The 22,116-nt window shown below is 43.6% G+C and overlaps 1 protein-coding gene across 5 annotated transcripts in view; it reads left to right on the top strand.

Moving 5' to 3' along the window:
• Positions 1 to 22,116, top strand: part of LOC117397216 (roundabout homolog 3-like) — a 98,301-nt gene that overhangs the window by 52,915 nt on the left and 23,270 nt on the right. For all 5 annotated transcript variants that reach the window (XM_059009986.1, XM_059009988.1, XM_059009987.1 and 2 more), the window contains exons 2-6: positions 5,919 to 6,245; positions 20,274 to 20,431; positions 20,630 to 20,750; positions 21,134 to 21,272; positions 21,787 to 21,914. In XM_059009986.1, the coding sequence (XP_058865969.1) occupies positions 5,919 to 6,245; positions 20,274 to 20,431; positions 20,630 to 20,750; positions 21,134 to 21,272; positions 21,787 to 21,914 (873 nt within the window). The remainder of the gene's footprint in view (positions 1 to 5,918; positions 6,246 to 20,273; positions 20,432 to 20,629; positions 20,751 to 21,133; positions 21,273 to 21,786; positions 21,915 to 22,116) is intronic.

The raw sequence follows: 22,116 nt of genomic DNA on the forward strand, positions 1-22,116 counted from the left end.
TGTTAATAACGGGGTGCGTGATAACGTCGATCTCTCAATCACATGTTTATATTTGTCGAAAGGAGATAGTTACTGCATTGGAATGTTTGTAAACGGGGCGTTTTAATTGGCTGTAGAGCTGAAGTGTTTATAATCAAGAAGACAGTCACTGGAAGGTTCTATAAGCCCGCCAGAAGGCGCAGATAACCCCTGGCACGCGGGTGTCATTGCTGTTATACTTTATTTTTTAAACAGTCTGCTATGATAAGCAATGGAATCTGTTTCTTGTTGCTTGGTCTCTGTTCTTGTCTTCAGGCTTACATGGAAGTCATTTGAAAAAACGATTTTAGTCATTTCCTTACAAAATCCTCCTCAGATAAGGAAATTGAAGGGGAACATCCTGTGCCATAAGCGATTTCCTGCGGACTTTGGCACAGGCGAGCGGTACAAACAGCTACTATTCATCGTTCTTTTCTGAAGACAAGAATACACACACACACACAAACATGCACCCTTTAAGGGATATGGAACAAGTCTGAGATCACAGTAAACTCCCGTATACATCTGCATGCATGCTGCCAGTTTTACAGTACAGCAGGCAACTCTTAAAGACAGATTATGTATGTAAATATAAAAGTATGCCAGCCTCCTGGCCACCCGTTTACTGTATGCAACTGCACGCATTCCTGCTTCCTCACAGACAGGATGTGGGAATCTCAGAGCGCTCCGCTGCGGTTAATTCGGAGGAATGCACTGACTGGAAGGTATTCCAGAGTTTCCCCGGCTGGAATAGAATGGGATCAGGATGCTGCAAATCCCAGCTGTGTCTTGTCTCAGCCCCTGCAACCGAACCCCCTCTTCCCAGCGCTTTTGTGTTAGTACTGAGTGGAGGCATTCTATTGCAGCTTGCAAGACCGGAACTTGTCAGTGTCTTAGTAGATGACTGCTTGCAGCTGGGAGAACACAGCACATTGGGACGGATTTACTTTGATACACTTGCTGTAGTAGCTGTTACCTTTATATGTGTTTATGATGAACAAGAGCAAAAGCTTCCCCTTGCAGTAAAACAGGATTGCCTCTGAGGCCCTTACCTTGAAACCAGCGGGGGATGTGCTTGGATGACACAATGAGCTTGCTGGGGGGGGGGGGGGGGGCTTGTATGAATACAATCCAATTTCAATGAAGAACCTCAAAAAGGCGCTGTACAAAGGCTGTGCAAAAACAAATGACCACACGTGGGGGCCTGATAATACATTGTTGCCTGACCCTGAAAACCCTGACGAGAACACCAGGAGCAAGCCCAGATAAAAAAAAAAGCTAAGAATGAAAGCTGGGTGTTCAGGCATGCTGGTTACTGCCCCCCTCCTGAGCTGATAGAGTGAGGGGGAGCCCTGTGTTTGCTGGCAGCAGGGTATGAAGTCTTGTGTCGCCAGTGTCCGGCTGAGAGGGACTTTGACCACGTCTCTCTGTTTGACTTGTTTGCTTGTTTGTTTTTGCAAGTCCTGTAAATAGAATACTGAGGCCGGCGAGACAGCGTTGGTATATAACATTTCATTGCACATAAATGGAGCATGTGTTTCTGACCCCTGGTGAAGTTCCTCTCCTAGTTCTAGGTAATAGAATACAATTCCATTTTGACCCTTGTGAATTTTTTTTCCGACACTGCACTGACATTTCTTAGAAAGTGCTTGATGTACATTTCTTTCCTACTTTCCGTCAATCCTTTGACATTTCTCGGAACCCGAGTGAGTCGTAGAACTGGAATACTGATTGGTTTTTTAAACTCAAAGATATGGACAGGGGTTGAGCTCGGGAGAACCGTTTTTACTGGTAGAGAGACATACAGTGTAGGATAACTGCTTTTGATTTTCTCTCAGTTCAGTTCAGTTCATTTCAATGTGCTGCTGCTGTATTGACATGACCTGTCACGTAATTCAATTGAGGTGGAAGTTCATTGAATTGGGACAAAATAAATACAGGGGAGCAGCTAGACTAAGGTCAATAGACACATTTCAAACAGGGATGATAAAATCAACAATACAATACCTGCATGTTGTTTTGCATTCAGCGTAAAACAAAAGGATACAATACTATACAGTATGACGGAAGGCCGTCTTTGTTGGGGTATCATCAGTGCATGCAGTTTGAAATCTGAAGACCATGGCAACCACAATTTCTCAAGAAATTATAATTGAGTTGCATGGTATGGTGCATCTGTTCCATGCAGGTACAATAATATGCTTTCTTATAATACTTCCCTGCAAATCACATCCACTGTTAATTCTAAGACCATTCATTATTCTTCTTAGGTAAAGTTTAAAAGACCCCCAGCAAAGAAACTCTTACTCTAAAACTGTGCCAAATAATTTCCTTTTTATATGAGGCCAACCCCCTTTTCCACCCCACTACAAGAGAAAGGTAATTATAAAGGCCACAGCTTTATGGCCTGCTCTTGTTATTCTTGTTATTCTTATGCAAGCAGTCCTTTGTTGTCACAGTTTCTTGGAAGGAGGGGGTTGGTTGGATGGACCCCCCCCCCCTCTCTCCTTCTACACTGCCCATTCCCCTAACAGAAGAAAAGGGCCACATTAGCAAATCAATTCCCAGGCTTCATCTAAAGAAAGGAGGAGGCAGGCCGTAAAACAACTAACAGGGGGTGTATGGGGGCTTATTTATAAGAAAAAGAATTGCAGATGAGGTTGAAAAGGGGTTTTTCCTCCATCCCCTTTTCTTTTTATCTTTCTCTCTTTTCCCCTCCCCTTACTCCTCTCCCTCTCTCTCAAATGGATGAAATATCTATAGCAACTGAGGGACTGCTATTAGAATTTGGGAAGGGCCTTATGGAGCGAATGCACCACAGACAAATTGGGATTGTTACTCTGGGAGAATGCAGTGATTAGGAATTGGAGGCGCTTGGTTGCTTGGTTGGTTTGTTAGTTGGTATTTTAAGGAAAGGGGGTCAGGGTGGGGGAGCTGGGCAGATTGATTTATTTTTGAATGGCTTTCGTTTCAAATTGAAGGCTTTTATTTCAAGGTTTCAGGGGCCAGACATAAGTAGTTCAAACGGAATTGCGAGTTTGGGATATTTTTTTTACAGCATGCGTTTTTAGAAAGTAACCTTATACTACGTTAAAATGATCTCTGTGACTGCACTTGAGTGTTTCAGGTTTAAAAGTACATATTTTAATACCAGTTTTTTGTTTACCAATCAAATGAACAAAAGCGACGGCACAGCTGTGGTTAAAGCGGGAGAGGGTTAGGGAGCCTAGTAGAAGAGGACGTTTTACAATAAGGGAAATGAAGATTCAGTAACCTGCTCTTTCGAAGCAAGCACTAGGTTGACGGCCATTTCGGGTGAGAATCCTCTTGGAACTTTGCAACGCAGTGCAAAGAGAACAAAAGCCGGTCCAAAGAAGCAGTTTAGTACTGCTGTGTAAAAGTAGGACCTTTAGGTTGTCATTAACTAGAGACTGTGGAAGACGTGCCTTGTTTATTCATTCAAAGTTGGGGAGTTGACCCCCCCCCCCTCTTTAATCCTTCCTTAACAAATTAGCAATGATTAATCTGACCCCTGACCTCTCTGGAGGGGACTCCGGACGTGTCGCCGTGGAGATGGTGAGGAATGGAACCCCAAGCCTCCCGACCAAGGAGGGAGCGGAGCCTGCAGGATAGTACAGGATAATAAATGAGTGAAAAGAGACAGCGTAATAATGGGCGACACACACTGTGATGTATTCTAATGGAGAGACAGACTGGCACGTAGACAGGTGTACAGGCTGTGTGGCCATTGAGATCTGAGATTTTCCGCTGTTGTGTGTTGTATTGTAAAACCTTAAAACTATATTGCAGTTCCAGATTCAAGCCATTGCTAGTTGAAAAAAAAGAGAGAGAGAGATAGAGGTGAGTAGATGGATAAATATACAGATAGATGGAAGAGTAGGTAGATGGATGCCTAAGTGGATGGATGGTTAGGTAAATAGATATTTAGGAAGATGGATATCTGGGTAGAGATACATGGATGGATGAACAGAAAGATAGATTGAAAGACAAAATTGATAAAAAGTTGATTGATAGATCCTGTAGGTAGATAGTCAGATGCATCCACAGAGACAGCTCCCTCAAAGTGCATATATAGATAGATAGAGATAGATAGATAGATAGAGTGAAGGTCCTGTGGTTTTAATGGTATGAACATCACTTCCCACCCCCTATCCCTCTGCACTGCAGCGATTGCTGGGCGTCACGACTCTGCTGTCTCCAGACGGTATAAATAGAAAATATGTTTCTGATTCAGAAAAAACATTAAAAACAAATGCACTTAATATGAAAAGCCAGCTTTGGCAGCAGGCAGGCGGCCTCCGGGGCACTGTGCTGAGAGTGTCACGGAGCAGAAACTGGCAGCCGATTCGATCCGCTGCTCTCTCGCTGGTTTGCTTTTTCGATACAGCAAGGTCACCTCTCTGCTATCCAGCAAATACAGTATCTGAAAACGTGCATTCAGCACTTTCTCCTGAATTGGCCTTTCCACAAACACCTGTTTAGTTGATTAAAACAGGGCTCTTTCTATACCAAGGATTCAAGCCACTAACCCAGCAAAAGAGTCTCTTTAGTGTATTTCTGTCTGTACTGATATGTAAGTAGCATCCTATTTTATTGATATAAATTTGTCAGTATTTTGATCCGCTGTCTAATGTCATTCGAACAGAACCCCACACTCTAATTAAAGAAGTTACTACAGACCAAAGGCCCAAGCAGAAATTGTCCAGGTTACTGTTTTGTCTGACAGAATTGAGTATTATAGAACTGTGTGTTATATCTGTACTTGGTAATGACAACAGGGCCCTTTCCAGATAACTTAAAACGTTCAGAAGAAAGAAGATAAAATCTCTTTAAAGGGGTCTTTCAATAAATTGTGGCATTTGGTTAAAAGAAGACCAGTTGAGATTTAAACAATGTGGAATTTAAAATACATACAGCCTGCAGCTACCCCCCGTTCTCCAGGATCAGTTTTCATCACGGCTGCAGCAGACAGTGCAGACTCTCGTCCTGCCAATCCCTGACCACAAGCCCAGTTATACAACCCAGACGAAGCAGGGGCAGGCAAGGGAAGGCAGTGCTGAGCTGTGTTGATCAGTTTAGCTCAGTTCCAAAAGTGCCAGGAGTCTGCTTTAAAAACCTCTTTGCAACATTTCCACTTGAGTCGCCAATCCTTGCCTGTAATATTTATAAAGCTGCTCTCAACTCCTCGCCTTGCTGGGTCTCTGAACCTACCCCCTGCTAACTGAAGTCTGTTCTACTTTCTATAAATGTCTCATAAAAAGCTATTAGCTAAACACTGCTGAGATTAACCCTTTGCATCCAAGCAGACAGGGAAAGAGCAGCCAGAGGAGACTTATTTTCATATATATCTTCCACAATTGTATTGTACTTATGCTTAAGATGTTACCTTTAAACCCATATTCTCTCTCTCTCTCTCTCTCTCTCTCTCTCTATATATATATATATATATATATATGTAAACTACAGCTGTCGCCAGAAGTTCTGCATCACCCTATAGAATTAACAAATTTATATAATCGAATGAAATCTGCTGAATAATGTTACAATAACATATTGTATTACATACCACTTTGTAGTCTTCCATATATTTAATGAAAAACTGACAAAAATTGAAACAATTGGATATTTCGAAATACTGTACTACTATTATAGCTTCCGGTAGACTTTTGCAATATCATTTTGTAGTTTTTTTGATTACATGATGTTGAATAAAAGATCTAAATTACGTTCATGTAGTTTTTTTTTCTCAATCCTAAAATTCAAAACTCAATATAGGAGCAACATAACAAAATCACTTTAAAAAAAAACAAAAAAAAACATTAAAATGCAATTTGCCTATAACATTCTCATCTGACTCCTGGTCTCTGCCTTCCCCGCAGGTTCCCGTCCCCGGCAGGATGACTTCGCCCCTCGGATCGCGGAGCACCCCTCAGACCTGATAGTGTCAAAGGGGGAGCCGGCCACGCTGAACTGCAAGGCGGAGGGCAGGCCGCTGCCCATGGTGGAGTGGTACAAGGACGGGGAGCGCGTGGAGACGGACCGGGACGACCCACGCTCGCACCGCATGCTGCTGCCCAGCGGCTCGCTCTTCTTCCTGCGCATTGTCCACGGCCGTCGCAGCAAACCCGACGAGGGCGTCTACGTCTGCGTGGCTCGCAACTACCTGGGGGAGGCCGTCAGTCGCAACGCCTCTCTGGAAGTAGCCAGTACGTGCTTTTTGAGAATTCATTTGGGGTTTTAGAAATGCGTCGCCCATGAAGAGTGAGGTTAATAGCCCTGGTTGTGTTGCACACTACTAGTTTGCATAGTAAAAGATTAAGAGAAGTCTCTGGGTCTGTGCAATTAACTGAGCACGTGTGTAGCAATATTTATTTGTATTCAGTCAACCAGTTAGATTCACTTAACAGCCCACTGGCCGATGTGTAATTGAATCAGAATCAATATTAAATGGACTTGCAATTTCCAGCAGCATTCCTCTCCAGCTACAAAAGTTAATTGAATGAGAACCTTTATCTTTTCCCTAAAAAAAAAAAAAAAAAAAAGATTAGAAACGTAATTGTTATGTTGCTCTGCATCCTTATAGCAAACTGTTTGCCGTGCTTACAAGCAGAACAGACCAAATTAAAAACTGGCGCACAATTGGCTCTGTTATGCTTTGGCCAGGCTGTGGAGCTTGAATCACTCCTTAAAGGTTGTGGTAGCCATTGGGGAAGACGTTCCTCAAGCATGGCTATTCACTGGAGGATTATAGTGACCGTTCCTCTCTAGCCTTCAGCTGTAGGGTTAAGAGCTGAAGCCCATTGGGGCGTTCTTCAGAGACAAAAGCTTCATCTTGTGGTCTATCTGTTGCAAGCTCGTAGTACTCCCAATGAAGTCCCTTTCACAGCAGTCTCCTCCATCCTCTCTGTCAGTGACTGATGCCCTGGCTGGCTGGCGTCCATGGCTGGGGTAGGCAGAGATATGAGGGTAACCTCGCCTCCCTCTTATCAGCTCCAGTAACCTTCAGGATGCTTTGACACCGAGGGCACCCCATTGTCTGTGCTAATGGCTTTATTGAGACAGGGAGCATTGTGCAAACACAGGATAAAGAATCCACCTTATCTGAAGCAGATAAAGTCACCTATAGATGGGAGCAGCCTTGGATGAGTTGGGGGTTGGGAGGCTACTAGTAGGTGGTGGGAGGCATGCAGTAAGCTATAATTTGCAGTGAAACATTCTGCAGTGTAGGGGTTGTTTCATTGTCTAGGAACATGTTACGTGCAACGTGCAAAACCAAGGTGCATTGTCACCCCTGAGAAAAAAAAAACGTTCTTATATTACTTACCCTAATGGGTTTCCCTTTGAATGTGATGGAATGTTTTTTTTTTTCCTCGCACCTGGCAGCTGTATATTGATATAATTCCCTGTTTCGCTCACTGGGACAGTTTGGGACAGGTCAGGCTTTTGAACCCGCACCCCAATGCATTCTGGTAAGTATAGTCCTGTCCCAACCTGTTCCAGTGAACATGAGGTCATATGGTAACCCTAGCTTCAAGGGAAAAGTTAAATAAAATGGTCTATGCTAGTGTGGAGAGCTTTGTGGATATGCCAGTGTTGAGAGGTGTTTTGCTATTACATGCCATTGGTACGTTCTGTTAGTGTTAGCTCAGCTTTATCAAGGGTTAACAGGTGCACTTGGGGTCAGGTAAACACTGCTTCAGCAAGAGGTAAACACTGGGATATCTCTATTGATTGTAGCCAAAGGCACCTTATAGTAGGGGAATGATCTTATATTAGGGGAATGCTGGTAATGGGTATGTTACAGAGAGTCAGTGAAGCGCAGTTGAGTGTTAAACTAAACAAAAGGTCACACGAAGGTGACACAGATAGACACCAGACTGCACTGCTTACCTCCCTCCCTGCCCCAGAGCTCAGATAACTAGGCCACACTTCTTTTCATACCAGCCCCCCAGCTCTAATCACTGGACCACACTGCTTACCTCCCACTCCCTCATCTCTCAACCAAGAGACCACTCTGCTTCCTTCCAGGTCCATATTCTTTCAACATTAGGTCACAATTCATCCTAGTCCTTTTTACTACATTATTTAAGACTTTCTTGTGGTCGGGCAATGTTTGTCTGGATTTCATATTTGTCTGACTTATTCCCCCCCCTTGAAAAAAACACACAAGCCCTGCTGATGTGGCTCCTGCTATAGACTTTGAGAAGGAAACTTCCTCCCCAGCTGTCGTTTTCTGATCCTAATTTATCCATCCATACCGGGAGGGCTACAGTGCCTATTGTTCTGATTTTGTCACACTTTGTATTCTACACTTCCTTACAAGGGGGGGCTATATTATGGTGTTGGATTGGCCTGAGAGACACACTTCTAGGCCTGAACAGCATTGCATCACTTCCTGCATTGGGGACAACCCGGATCTTCACTATATATGATCTTTCATCAATGAAACTGTTTAAGGAGAACCAGGACCATTGGTCATCCCCCCAGCACAGCGTACATCATAAGGGTTTAGGAATAATTTGGTCAATCTACCAACACCCCAGTATTGTGTGTTTGAGTTTAGGGATAACTATGACCATCTGCCAGAACTAAAGGTTGCATTTAAGCTCAACGCACATCTGCCAAAAGGCCCTGTCTTCATGCTGTGGCAGGTCAAATGAAGATTTTCAGTGTATACCCATCTTGGTCTGTTAATATTCTGCCTCTTGGAAATGCAGGTTAGTTTACTAAGCCTGTCTGCATTCCCTGGCGGTACAGAGGAAAGTATCTCATTTGTTAATAGTTTGCCCTTCGCCGTATGAAATAACAGGCACAGTATATATGCCATGCCTCGCATATTTTCTGTACGAGACAGACATGGCTGAAAAATGTGATGGATTTCAAACAGGGGGCGCCGGGGGAAACTCAAGTCAGCCTGACCCCCCGAGCGGAGGTCATTTGGAGGTCAGCTCTCTGCCAGGGAAACAGGTGAGGCAGGGCTTGCAGCTGTCTCCCCGAATGTTGGAAATGAACAGGTGAAAGGAAGATCTGACGTTGTCCTCCCCTGATGTGTGTTGCAGGAGGCCGAGCCAGCTTTCTCATCACCGCCTCCGAATCCCACTCGCTGTGCTGAGAAACAGCTGAACGAACCCCCCTCACACTCCCCCTCCCCACCAACAAAACAGAATGTGTGTAAGCCTACGGATTAGATGGGGGGTATGGTAGATTAGGTAGCACAAAGTCTTTCAATAAAATAGCAAAGCTGCAATTTAATGCTGGTTTATTTTCTGCAACAGAGGGTCTGCTAGATAGGCGTAGGATATGTATCATCCCAAAAGTGGCAAGGAGAGTTAGGAGGGATGTGTGGCCTTTTATTATAGAGACGATTTAAAGCTTGTCTGTGGTTTTTGAGGTTGCCTGAATAGTAGCACTAAAAAAAATGATGTATAGACAAAAAATATACATTTGTACTAGCGTTTTAAATATATTAATGTTGTCTACATTGCTTCTTAGTATATATTTAGAGCTAATATATATCTTAAGATTCTGTTTTAAAAAAAAGAAGAACTATTCTGTCTATTTTTTTCCATTATAATCCTGTGAGTGCTGCATGACACACATCTAGGTTACTTACCAGTAGCTGATTATTTTAAGATTTTAAAGTGTTTGCAATATGAGTTGTGTAATGTACATAAGTACCTTTTTTCCTATTCCCCCAGCAAAAGGGTGCACTTCAATAGTCAAAATATTTAGCATGTATTTACAAAACAGTGCAGCACCAATTATAATTTGCAATGGTTTTGTCTAGCTTAACAATATTCCTGTCCCCTATAACCCTTTAACCTTCTCAACCCAGAGATATACAATGGACAGTAACATTGCAGTGGATTCGGATTAAGGATTAATGCACATGTTTGCAATCTCCACTGCAGCCAAGCTACACTAATTAGATTAGTCCACTACTACTCCTGGCCAATTTGCTTGGCAATAGAAGACGATGATGAAGAAGAAGAATACAGGCTTGCTGCTCAGCCCTTCTGTCTAGTCCCATCGTGGCTGGCCCTCAAGGCTAAGACGGTCTCTGTGGCTTGACCTGGCAGTAACTAATGAATTAATTAGACCTGGCTTGAAACTAATGAGATGGTGGCCAGCATTGATCCCAGTGGAGGGAAGAAGTGGGGTTTGGTTGTGTGGGGGGCAGGAAGGCAGGGGGAGGGGGCTGACTTTGTTGACAACAGGTGGTGGAAGGAAGAGCTTTAAGGCAGCCCCTGGGTTAATGGCCTGTGCATCTGTGTGGCTTTTGTGTGGCTAAAATTACAGAAGAACTGACACTGCACTCGGAACACAACAGCTCTCTGGTCTGATGGTTCTGAGTAATCACATTATATTGAAGCTATTGATCTGTGCTAGTTAGACTGACAGAGTGACATTTAATAACCTTTATCTATCTATCTATCTATCTATCTATCTATCTATCTATCTATCTATCTATCTATCTATCTACCAAGCACGTATATGTTGTTTGCAGTAGAATGCAGCAAGAAAAATGATGCATTATTGATATGTAAAAAACTTGTTTCAATAATTGGATGAACCCAAACCGTTTTCCCTAAAATTGTTGCAGAGAATATGGATGGCACCATGATCAGGGAATATCAAAATTATATAACCAGTATAACCATTTCTGCTGCCCATGGTCAGTTTGTCAGATCTCCTGTGTGTGGGTGTTTGGATCAGCCTTGCCTTTGTCCTCTTTGGGATGGACTGGAAGACGTTAGCAGAACGTAGCAGGATTTGGAAGGATTTCTGCCCCTGTGATGGTTTGTTTTGGCAGCACACAGCTATAGTTGAGCCAAGCTCTGGCTGCCAGCAGCTCCCGTTCAGGTGTGGTCTGTCCTGGTTAATAGATCTGGAATGTGCAGTGCTGAAAAGCAGGAATATGTTGCAGGATTGCTCCGTGTTTCCGGGGGTGATTGATTCCCGGCGTCACGTGGCCTGCAGGCCTGGCAAACAGGCGGGAAGGAGGGGCGTGGGGATGTGATCCATGCCAGCCTGGCACACATGTGCATTGACAGGCCTTCTGGGGCTGGGCATCGCGCCAGTCTTCCACGCATACCAGAGTGTGTGCTGCTGGGATCTGCCAGGCCATTGATGCGGGTCTGCTTCAGATCTAGCGTACTGTAACATGTATCCTGTACACTGCCCTATCTTTTTAATGTGTTTCCTCTATAACTGCATCTATCCATTCTAAACATGTTCTGCTATCCTTTCCTGCATCCCCATACTAAGGCTGTCTGCTCTAATGCTGTTTCTAATACAGTATAAGGCTACATTGCACTTAATCTAATGAAGTCCTGAATATATTTGTAACCCTTCCATCCACTCCTCAACTCTAATTTGAAGGATCTGCGCTCTGATGCTCAGATACATGGCTGCTATGCCTTTTACCTATCACCAGTATCTTTTGATTATTCCTGGTTATGGTTCTGTAATAGAGACTGCCAAAACACCCCATTTATTTTCAGTCCTTCAGACATTAGACTGAGTGGGTACTTCTTATTTGCCGTAAAACCAGATTAACATTCAAGTGGTGCAGCCAGAATTTCTAGGAGTACTGCAGTGAGCACTGAATTATATCTGCCAATCCATAGCACTAAAAGCCTACTTGAACCAGAGGGCATTGTTTTTCTTTTAGCTTAAGGGCTTTCAAGCTGGGTCTGAAGGTGCACCCTCCAATTGTTAACTGATCGAGGAAGGTGTGATTAATCTGCAGAGATAAAGGGCTGATTTATGGTGTTTGTCTTTGACTTGGAGAATTGGAACCACCCAAATGCTGATCTGTTCCGTTGGGATGGTAATGGATTCGGGCTGATAATGCACATTTGAGTGACGTAAAATACGAAGAGGGTAGGCTTTTGAGGATTCACTGCAGTAACGTCTAAGCAGTTTCCTCTATGATTGAGTAGAACATGGCAAAGGGAAGACATTAGCTTTGAAATTGCAGGCGCTCTGCTAAATGTCAAGACCATTCGCATTTGCATTCAGATTTGTTTTCTTCCATCAAAAATATTCCAGTGCTAAACATAGGTGACCCCCCCCCCCCAGCTCACAAAGTATGTTTACTTGCACTGATAGCAATATAAAGATAATAAGAAAAATAGCAGATAAACATGCTGCAATTGTACCGCTAAATTAACTTTTAAATACCTTTCATTTCAACATTCAAATGGCTTTTAGTCAAAATGTTTTTGATTGGTTTCTTTTAAAAGACCACACTGTGCCTGTCAATGAGCAGGTATACGTATCCCTCCCACCCCTCCACCCCCCTCCTAAAAGCAATATATGCAGACTATTACTAGATTCAAGTAATCCTCCTTTTACACAGACAATTGGTCCATTAGCTCTTAAAGTACTCGGCCACACGCACAGGATTAGACAGCCTCAGTAATGGGTTTATTGCTGCTACGCTCTGAATACATAACAACAATAGCAAGGGCTGAAGGCCTCCCAAAGCCTGGCCATGAATATTGCAGGTTTTCTTGTGTTGCATTGATTTGTTTTGTTGGAACGTCTGTCCCATTGAGGTGCGTGAAGGTCTACAGTTTTGGCGGGTACGGGGGTCACCAAAATGGAAACAATTCATCCACCCCCCGCAAATCCTGATATCTCTTTAATTTAGTTTTTGTTTTTTCACTTTATTTTTCTGTGCTAGACTAAATAGTGTCTCGGCTAAGGCACATATTTTGACCATTTTTTTTTTTTTGTGTTGTTCGGTTAGCTATCGTGTTTTGACTAGGCAGTAACGTTGCTGGCTTCAGTGGCATAAGAGGTCATAATATTTTGAAAACTTGATTATCCAGTTTTCCAGACTTCAAAACAAGCTTTTGTTTAGGGTAACCTGATTGATTCGACCTAATCACACATTTCCCCTAATAATAATTGCTGCAGTCAGTGAAAGTTAGAGGGACGGATACACAAGACTCTTGCTTCAGTGCAATGTTGTATTTTTAGAAACGCTTTGGGTGGAACTAAAAGCTCTTAAACCAGCCTTTCTGATTTGTTTTTTCCCAAGATCATCTAGCTTTTATGATTAGGGTTAGAATCAGGGTTGGGTTCACTGATCTTTTTATACAGTTCAGGTCACCGATCTCCATAGTCCGGACTGGACCTATTGTCGAGAGCAGCTCTTCCTATGGACAACAAACATTGTTAGCTAGATATATTCAGCAAAGAGAAGACATAACCAAGTTTTGTTTGATAATGTGACAATTGCTTCTGAACATCAGTCACTTTAACTATAACTCCAAGCAAACACTTGTTAACTGGTGAACAGCAGGAGTGTAGAACTGGATCACAGATTGTTTTTTTCTGTTTAAATGGTTTATAGCATTAAATGCAAATTTCACTGACTTCTTGAAACAGTCTCCAGTGTGGCCAATTACAAAAAATAAGGCTCTGCCCAGCTTTACCATGTGCTAGCTTTTGGCAGATACACAACAGAACTATGTGGATAGTAATTCTGAGCATCTCCAGCGTAGTCTACAAACTGCTTGAAGGAGCTGGTTGATACCTATCTCCGTCCTGGTTGCTAGACCAACCCATCATGGCTAACAGCATGCCCTGGCATACTCCTTGCGGGAGGAAATTAATTATTTACGCAGGTGGGGCGCTGGTTGCTGGGAAGGTGGAGAGATTAACCTCACACACAGGGACGCACCTTCTGTGGACGTCTTAATGAGGACGTCTGGATGATTATTTTTGATAGATGCACTGCATAGATTTGCAGTCAGGATAAATAGGCACAGACTGAAATTGCCACAAAGGCTGTCTCTTCTTCTTCCAAATTATAAACCACCCTTTAACGCTTCCAACGCAGCTGCTAGGTTGCTGGGTTTGGTCCCACTTGGAAAGACCGAAGCTGGATTTTATACAGGGTGGTTGCCAGTGTTTGGTTTAAGCTCCAGAGCTCCAGGGCTAGGAGATATGGTGCTCGGTTTTAAGCAGGGTTAGGATTTGGTTAGCCACAGGCTGGGTTTTGAAAATGGGGGTGATTCAAGAGTTCAAGCAAGCCCCCTAGGCTCGGCGATCCAAGGCTAGTTGTTGAAAAGCTCAGTCCTACATCAGCGCAGAATAACAAGCTCTAGCTAGCTTGCTGCACATGCGGCTCAGCGACGCAAAGCGATTCGTAATTTATAGGCTTCAATTTGCAAGCCTGCCATGTCGGGGGGTTTTGAACTGTAAGGGATGGCCGTGTTGGGGTTTTATGGGCAGTTTAAAGCATAGCAGAGTGGTGAGGTAACTTATCAGATGGCTCTTCGACAGCTTGTCTCCCGAGTCATGCAGGACTCCTGTTTCTCCTTTTCGGGAACAGCTGGAAACTTGGGAACAAGCGTTTGAAGTTGAATTTTTTTCTCCTCTGCCTGACAAGTGTAGCATTGTCAAGTGTATGAGGACCTGAGGTCGAAGCTTCAGGTGCTAGGCTTTGAAGAGGCCAGCTCTGATGGCAATTCACTCCAGCTTTGGGTTACCTTGCCGGCAGCGGTGCAGAGCAGTGGAAGGTTTGGTCTAGACTGAAGACACACAATGAATGTTTGATTTAGCTTTTTTTTCAACAGCTGCTTTTGTGTGCATGTTGTTATGTATAAATCAAGGCCGTCTCGGTAGGCAAGCAAACAATGTTAACAATTTCACACACTCACTCACATGTGTACACTACACAGATACATCTGTACCACAATCCCACAGTGCACATGCACACAGGATTAAAAATAGTTACCATTGTGGTCACAGTCAAAAATTACAAAAGCATTTTATAAATAAAAAAATGTACAAAAATGATTTGTGTGCAAGTACCTTGACATACAGACACTAACCCAGATACCGTATCCAATCAAGACACTTCTGGACTGAACGTGCCAGGCATACATTTGTAAAAGAAAAATCACAGCAAAGATGTGTACACACAGACACGCAGCATGCGCGCGTGCGCACGCACACACACACACACACACAAACACACACACACACACACAGATAAACACATCCATCCAGTTTGGGGACCCGCTGCTTATTTCCCACTGAAACCCCTGAGGCAATCCTTGGCCAGCCTGCACAGGCGAGCCCCCTGCTTCCTGCAGCAGCACAGGCCTCATTATTCAACCAGCCCTTTCTTTGATCCTGTTTTCAGCGGGGGGGGGGGGGGGTGTTAGAAAACAATGCAGGGGAGTTCAGAAAGGGACAGATGTCCAGGGAACACGTGTCTCATAGCGCCCCCTCTTCCCAAACCTGAGGGGGGTTCCAACTCAGGAGGCACAGTCCTGTGTGACAGCTGTGCTCAGTGATACAAGGACAGCTCTAAACAGGACCAGGTTGGGTTTATATAAAGGCGAAACTAGAGAATACCAGCCCCAGGTAATTTCAACCTGAACAAACTGCTTTCTCCCCCTACGTAACACCTGTGTAATATTTTTGTACGTTGTCAAAAATCATAGGGTACACATGTAGCCGTAATAAGGGGAACTGTACTGTTACGATACACAATGGCTCATAATGAGATCCTGTAAGCTGAGGCCTTTGTTACCCACGATGGTACTGTTTGAACAAGAACAAACCCTGTTACAAAAAATAATAATGCTTGAGTTCCAATGCGGGGTGAGGAGGGAATATGCAAGGCAAAAATATACATAATAAGGCACTTTCTTGGTCTTGGTAGACTTATGGTCGGATGAGGATCATTTGCTTGTGGAAAGCTGACAAATGCGTGATCATAGCGTCCCAAATTGAATCCCTGCTCCTGCTGATACTGAGTCACAGTATCCCTTCATTTGTATTCTGAAACGGTACACTGGGTAGCTTGAATACAGATTCCACTAATGTAAACAGGAGTATTCAAAGCAAGGTGTCCAGAATAATAGCACTCCTAATAAGGCTGTTCTCCTATATGTTATTGTAAGTAATTGCTCAGAATCCTAATGGAATAGTCGTGTATGTAAACACTGCCTCTGCCAGTCTCAGAGTGTAAGACCTTTGCTCAGAACTGCGTCTGTAGCATATGTTTACTTTATGTTAAACACTGAGTATTGGCACAGTGCTGTGAATTTAAAAAAAAGACCATTCCAGCCTGAAATGGGTTGATTAATTCATTAAAAGCAGTTGCAATTTGGATCATTTTAGAAGTAACACTTTTATGAAATGCACAGGCTGGAAGAAATATATTGACAAATGTTTACCGTCTTTATTATTTTTATCTGGCAGCTTCTTTCTCTATTTTTGTATACATGACAATGTGGAGAGTGGTGTGTCAAAGTGTAGCCCAGGTCCCTTTGGTGTGACTATCAATGGTATTGTGTTGCCCTGTTGGAATGTCGCAGATTGGCCGAGGCATGGGGAGGGTGATCCGGGTTAGTTAATCCTGTGAAAGTGGAATGTGCCCGTTTGGCCCTCCGGGGAGAGAGGGAGTGATCCATCTGCTCTACTGATACCCCCATGACATTACAGGTTATTGATTATTGATTGGGCTGGGAGGAGACTGTCCACTCCCCACTGCTTTGTCCTGGATGTCTGTCTGTGTGCCAGCCTGTCCGTACACCTGGAGATCTTACAATTGAGATGGATATAAGAAGATGGATGTGTGACTTGAATGAAGGATAGAATTGCAGCGTCTCAGAACGGTTGCATATGAAAATGACCAGTCATAGTGACAGATGTAGTACAGAGAGGTATTGAGTCGGACAAGCCGATATTAATTCAGTTGTTTCTTTTTGGCCTACAGTTGCTAGATGGGAGTAAAACTAAACAGCTATTGTAGTCTGTTTAATTGAATTCTGAAGCAAGTTCAGATTTTTAATAGACAAAAAAATATTATTATTAAACAGGCATTGCTTATTGCATCTGAGGTCTACTTCCTGTATAATGCAATATTTTTTCTCCAGATATTTATATATGTCGTGACATACAGTCTGTATAAACAGGTGTCAATAGATGCAAATAGATGTCAATAGATGTCAATAGATGCAAATAGATGCACAGGTCAGGCGTGGTAACAGATGAACAGATATACTAGATAGATACTTCAGATGGATGGAGAATGAACTCGGAAGAGACAGCTAGATAGATGTTTTAGCTGATTGTGTACTCTGTAAAAGACCCTACTAAAATATTAACGTGGTATTAGATGAGAAATTGATTGATTTATTTTTTTTAGCCAAGGGATTCGTTAGCGAGAGCCCACCGTAGCTCCAGTGTGGTGGGAGGACTGCCTTAATTGAAGTGGATTGGTGGCCTGTCGGGGATTACACAGGCTTTTTTGTAGTCAGCACAAGGGGTCCCCGGGGACAACAGCTCAGGGTCAGAGGGCATCAATCGCCCCAAGGTTTTGTGGGTAATTGCCAGGGCCTAATCAACCTCCCTTTGCCTAATACATTTTCAGTTTCAGGGGTGGTTAGAGGGTTGGGGTTTTTGGACCCAGCACATGGACCTTGTATTGACAATGACAGGTGAACAGAGGTTTTCTGTACCTATAAAGGCACTTCATTCTTTATTATTTTTGCCAACAGCGGCAGTTTCTTTGGGTAGTGTGGCTTAGAGGTTAGGGCTGAAGGACTGGGGGTGGCAGTGTATCCTAATGGTTTGAGCCTGGTTGACTAGAAGAAAATAATCCTCTAATGAGGATAAAGAGCTGTAAAGTCTTTTGAATAAGAATCTAAATTGGCCTAATAGAGGCAAATTGACGGTAAAAACTTAAGTAAAGGAAATTCTTTCCAGTATTGATTTTGGGTATTGTAAGTAAACTGTGCGTAATAAATTAGAAAGTAAATTACTTTGAATTAGGGGCATTACAATTACTGAGGAGGAGTCTAAATTATATGTAATTGAATTCCCAAGGCCTGGCCTGTTTCATAAAATCAGCAAAAAGAAAGAAATAATGAAACAAGTGTGTTTCTTACTTCAGCCTTTTGCAAAATAGACATGATTTTACACGTGATCGATTCAAACCATCCAAAGATAAAAGCAGGAGGCTGAAATCCTAAGGTACACCCCCTCTCCCCAACCTCATTTGGGACCCTCACCAAAATAGCATCCCGTTGACAAGCAACCATTAAAAATTAAACTGATTTTCCTGATCCACATGCGTGATTAAAGGGTCGCTTTGTCGCTTGGCTTTCCCTTCATTAGAGGACAGGGCCACATTAATCAGTCTGGGCGGTCCCTTCGTGCTGCCGTGACATTGTGGTGACATTAGCTCTGTAATTTACTCTAATGAACCAACCCCCCTGTCTGTCTTTCACTGCTGTACAGTGGACTGTCATTGATTTCTGCTTTCCACAGCGTTCTACTCACACCTCTTGCTCAGCAGAGAACCCCCTTATACCAATAAAGACTCTACCTGCAGCCAAGCTGGGATTGCGGGGGGCCACAGGGTAATGCCCTTAGACAATTACCAACCAGAACCAACCTCTTCATACGTATACTTTGCTTCCAAAAAAAAAAAAAAAAACAAAAACCACTTCTTGGAAAATTGTCTGTTTTTCATTACATTATTATTATTTATTTCTTAGCAGACGCCCTTATCCAGGGCGACTTACAATTGTTACAAGATAACACATTATACATTATTTCACATTATACAGAAATCACATTATTTTTACATACAATTACCCATTTATATAGTTGGGTTTTTACTGGAGCAATCTAGGTAAAGTACCTTGCTCAAGGGTACAGCAGCAGTGTCCCTCACTGGGGATTGAACCCACAACCCTCCGGTCAAGAGTCCAGAGCCCCTAACCACTACTCCACACTGCTGCCCTACACACATATTTAATATTTGATTATTCGGAACCAATTTATTTGGCTTGAGATTGTTAGCTCATAATGTTTGCAGGGCCTGAGACACTTTTTATTAGCATAAGCTGAATCTTAATATTAAGTATTTATCACAATCATATCAGTAATTTACAGCATTTTAAAGTTTGTATGGCCAAGAACCTTTCTTTGGTTATTTTTTTGCTTGAAGCCTCTATAATATTCATATTAAAGTAAAAAATTGACAGAAATGGGGAAACAGCGATAACAGAGCCAAACAATTTAAAAGATAGAGAGGAATACAGATTAAGGTAATAGAAATTCAGCTACTGCAGATCTGATAAATCTCCAAATAAAAATGGAATTTAGATGGAGTACGGTCGATAGAATCAGCCCTGAAGAAATGTGGTGAGTGAAATGTGACGCGGAGAGAGAGCGAGAGAGGGCAAGCGTCAGACAGGTCTGAGTTTTCTGTGTGCGTGTTAGAAAGAAGGGGTTGGTTTGGTTGTCAATTATTCATCAGGTTCGTGTCGGACTGGAAGGTGTTAATTATTTATGGGTCCTGATGGTTAAAAACAACAGACAGGCAACAAAACATGGGAAAGGGAGCTAACTGAGACCAGAAGGAGGGCGGAGGTCTTCAAAGCAACCTCTCACTGACTCTTGCTCCGAAATTGGTGGGAGAACATGTTCCTTCAATTCCATCTGGGAGCTCTGAACATTGCAAATGAACCAAGTCCAATTCTGCACAGTGCTAGTTCTGTCTTCCACCTCAAAAGCCAAATCAAAGGGGTTTCAATGGGGCTTCCTCTACTTGGAGTGTCTACTCTCCAGGGGCAGAGCAACTTGGTTTGACCTGACCTGGGGCGTATTGTGCTGGAGGTGATCTTAGCTCCAGCAGGAGAGCTATGGGAATAGCCCTGCTCCTGAGTTTCTGCAGGGCTTCTGCTAAAGAATTCCTTGTTGTCTCAAGCCGGCAAACAGACGATTGCTTCAATCACTGGCTGTAGAACAAAGTGATGCAGCCTCGCTCCATTCTCTAGCCCTGGTTATTTCGATCCCTGTTATTCCAGGTGGACTCGGGGAGGAGAAATCTGTAAGCTGAAGAAACAAAGTAACTGCCTGGAGGAAAATTTGAAAACTAATGAAAACTCTTTCCAAGACACACAACACAGTTGCTACACACACACACACACACAGTACATTACACAAGTTTTATACGGTTAATCGATTGAGTTAGTACTTTAGGAACCCGATCACAGGCTTATTGGTTCGATATAGCAATTGAGGATATGGTTGAAGCACAGACCTGGACTGGAAGAGACAAGGTTGTCTATCTAATACCCAAGTCAACACAGCAAAAGGGAGGTTGTTGTTCTGAATATAGTGCTAGCAGTACAGAAGGTGGAGTAATTGGTCTCATCTCTATCCCCTCTTGCCCTCTGTCTCTCCAGTCCTCCGGGATGATTTCCGACAGGCCCCCAGTGATGTCGTGGTCGCAGCGGGAGAGCCAGCGGTCATGGAGTGCCTTCCTCCAAGGGGCCACCCAGAGCCAACCATCTCCTGGAAGAAAAACAACATCAAAGTCACTGACAAGGAGGAGCGAATCACGGTGAGCCAGGGCCTGGGCTGGGGTGGTGGTTTCAGAACATTAATAAAATACCCTCATCTCAGCTTTGATAGATACCCATTTAAAACTCTCTATATGCCCTCTTTCTCCAGAGAAATATTTGGTCACTGTGGTCACTCTAAAAATTGTAAACAGTGTAAAAAGCAGTGCTGATGCCTCTGTGTCTCGTGTGGTTTTCAGATCCGCGGTGGGAAGCTGATGATCTCAAACACGCGGAAGAGCGACGCTGGGATGTACGTGTGCGTGGGCACTAACATGGTGGGGGAGAGAGACAGCGACCCCGCAGAGCTGGTAGTGTTTGGTGGGTATCGGACAGCTTTTAACTGCTTCATCAATGCAAAGCACAGGCCTGCTCCAAGGGTATCTGAATTTGAATTATTTTGCTGGATAAAAAAATCCAAATAACATATTTCCGGAAACCCTGAACTGCACAGAGAAAAAAATCTCGTACGTACGAGATAATCCCCTACATTTTTTTCCCCACCGGGCTTCCGTACATATCAAACACATAGCAGAACATTGTGTTATTTATCATCAACAAAAGTACTGTCTGCAGCAGATATTACCCCTAATCAATTGACAACACTTAATTATTACTACATACTGTAGCGCCTGTTTCTGGAAATGTTTCCTTTTTTATTGACATTAACCCCTTTGCTTCCTGTTCTCTTGCGCCCCCTGCAGAGCGGCCAGTGTTTGTGCGGCGCCCGGTGAACCAGGTGGTCTTGTCGGACGAGACGGTGGACTTCGTGTGCGAGGTTCAGGGGGACCCCACACCCACGGCACGCTGGCGTAAGGAGGAGGGGGAGCTGCCCAGGGGGAGGTGAGACACACAACAAAGGAGGAGGAGAAGGCTGACTTCTTAACGGAGGCTGCCAGCACTGCTTAGTGGAAATTTACTGTGTGCATCCTGTGTTGTTTACTTCACCAGTCGGTTTGCGATGCAGTAGGAATGCCCTTGTGGAGGACACTGCTTGCCTTCCCCACTGCAGTGTGGTTTGAATCCAGACAAGGGACTGAAGCAGCCTCATCCCAGCACTGACCATGGGGGAATATTACAACTGTAAAACAAGTAGCACAGCATTTCACAGCTGCTTTATGTACAGCCACATGCTTCTGCTGAAACCTGGGGTGTACTTCGTGAAGCGGTATACACTGATGCATAATCTCACAGCACGTCGTCATTGTAGAACTGGAAGTGGCTTTCTTCAGGATGTTCAGGATTGCATAATACTCAAGAGGTTTCCATTCAAAATGATTGATCTGGGTTTAATTTAAGCAAAGTAGCACAGCGGTTCTAGCACTTTTCTTACCCTTGCTTTTGTCGCACTTTTAAGGTTTGAAATTCGGAGCGACAACAGATTGCAGATAACCCAAGTGCATGCGGAGGATGAGGGCACATACACCTGCCTGGCAGAGAACAGCGTGGGCAAAGCAGAGGTGTCGGGCACCCTACAAGTGCATGGTAAGACACCGGCATAGTGCCCGCACTACTTAGGGCAGGGGTGCACAAGTCCCATCCTTGAAGGCCTTCAGGTTTCAAAGGTGTAATTAAATAATTAAGTGATTAAGACCTGTCAGGAGGTTAAATTGGTTTGATTAAGTAATTTTGGGTTTAGGTGGAACAAAGAGAACAGCAGGAGGGCTCAAGAGCCCAAGGGCCTGGA

This window comes from Acipenser ruthenus, chromosome 40 (assembly GCF_902713425.1).
Source record: "Acipenser ruthenus chromosome 40, fAciRut3.2 maternal haplotype, whole genome shotgun sequence".
NCBI classification, from domain to species: domain Eukaryota; kingdom Metazoa; phylum Chordata; class Actinopteri; order Acipenseriformes; family Acipenseridae; genus Acipenser; species Acipenser ruthenus.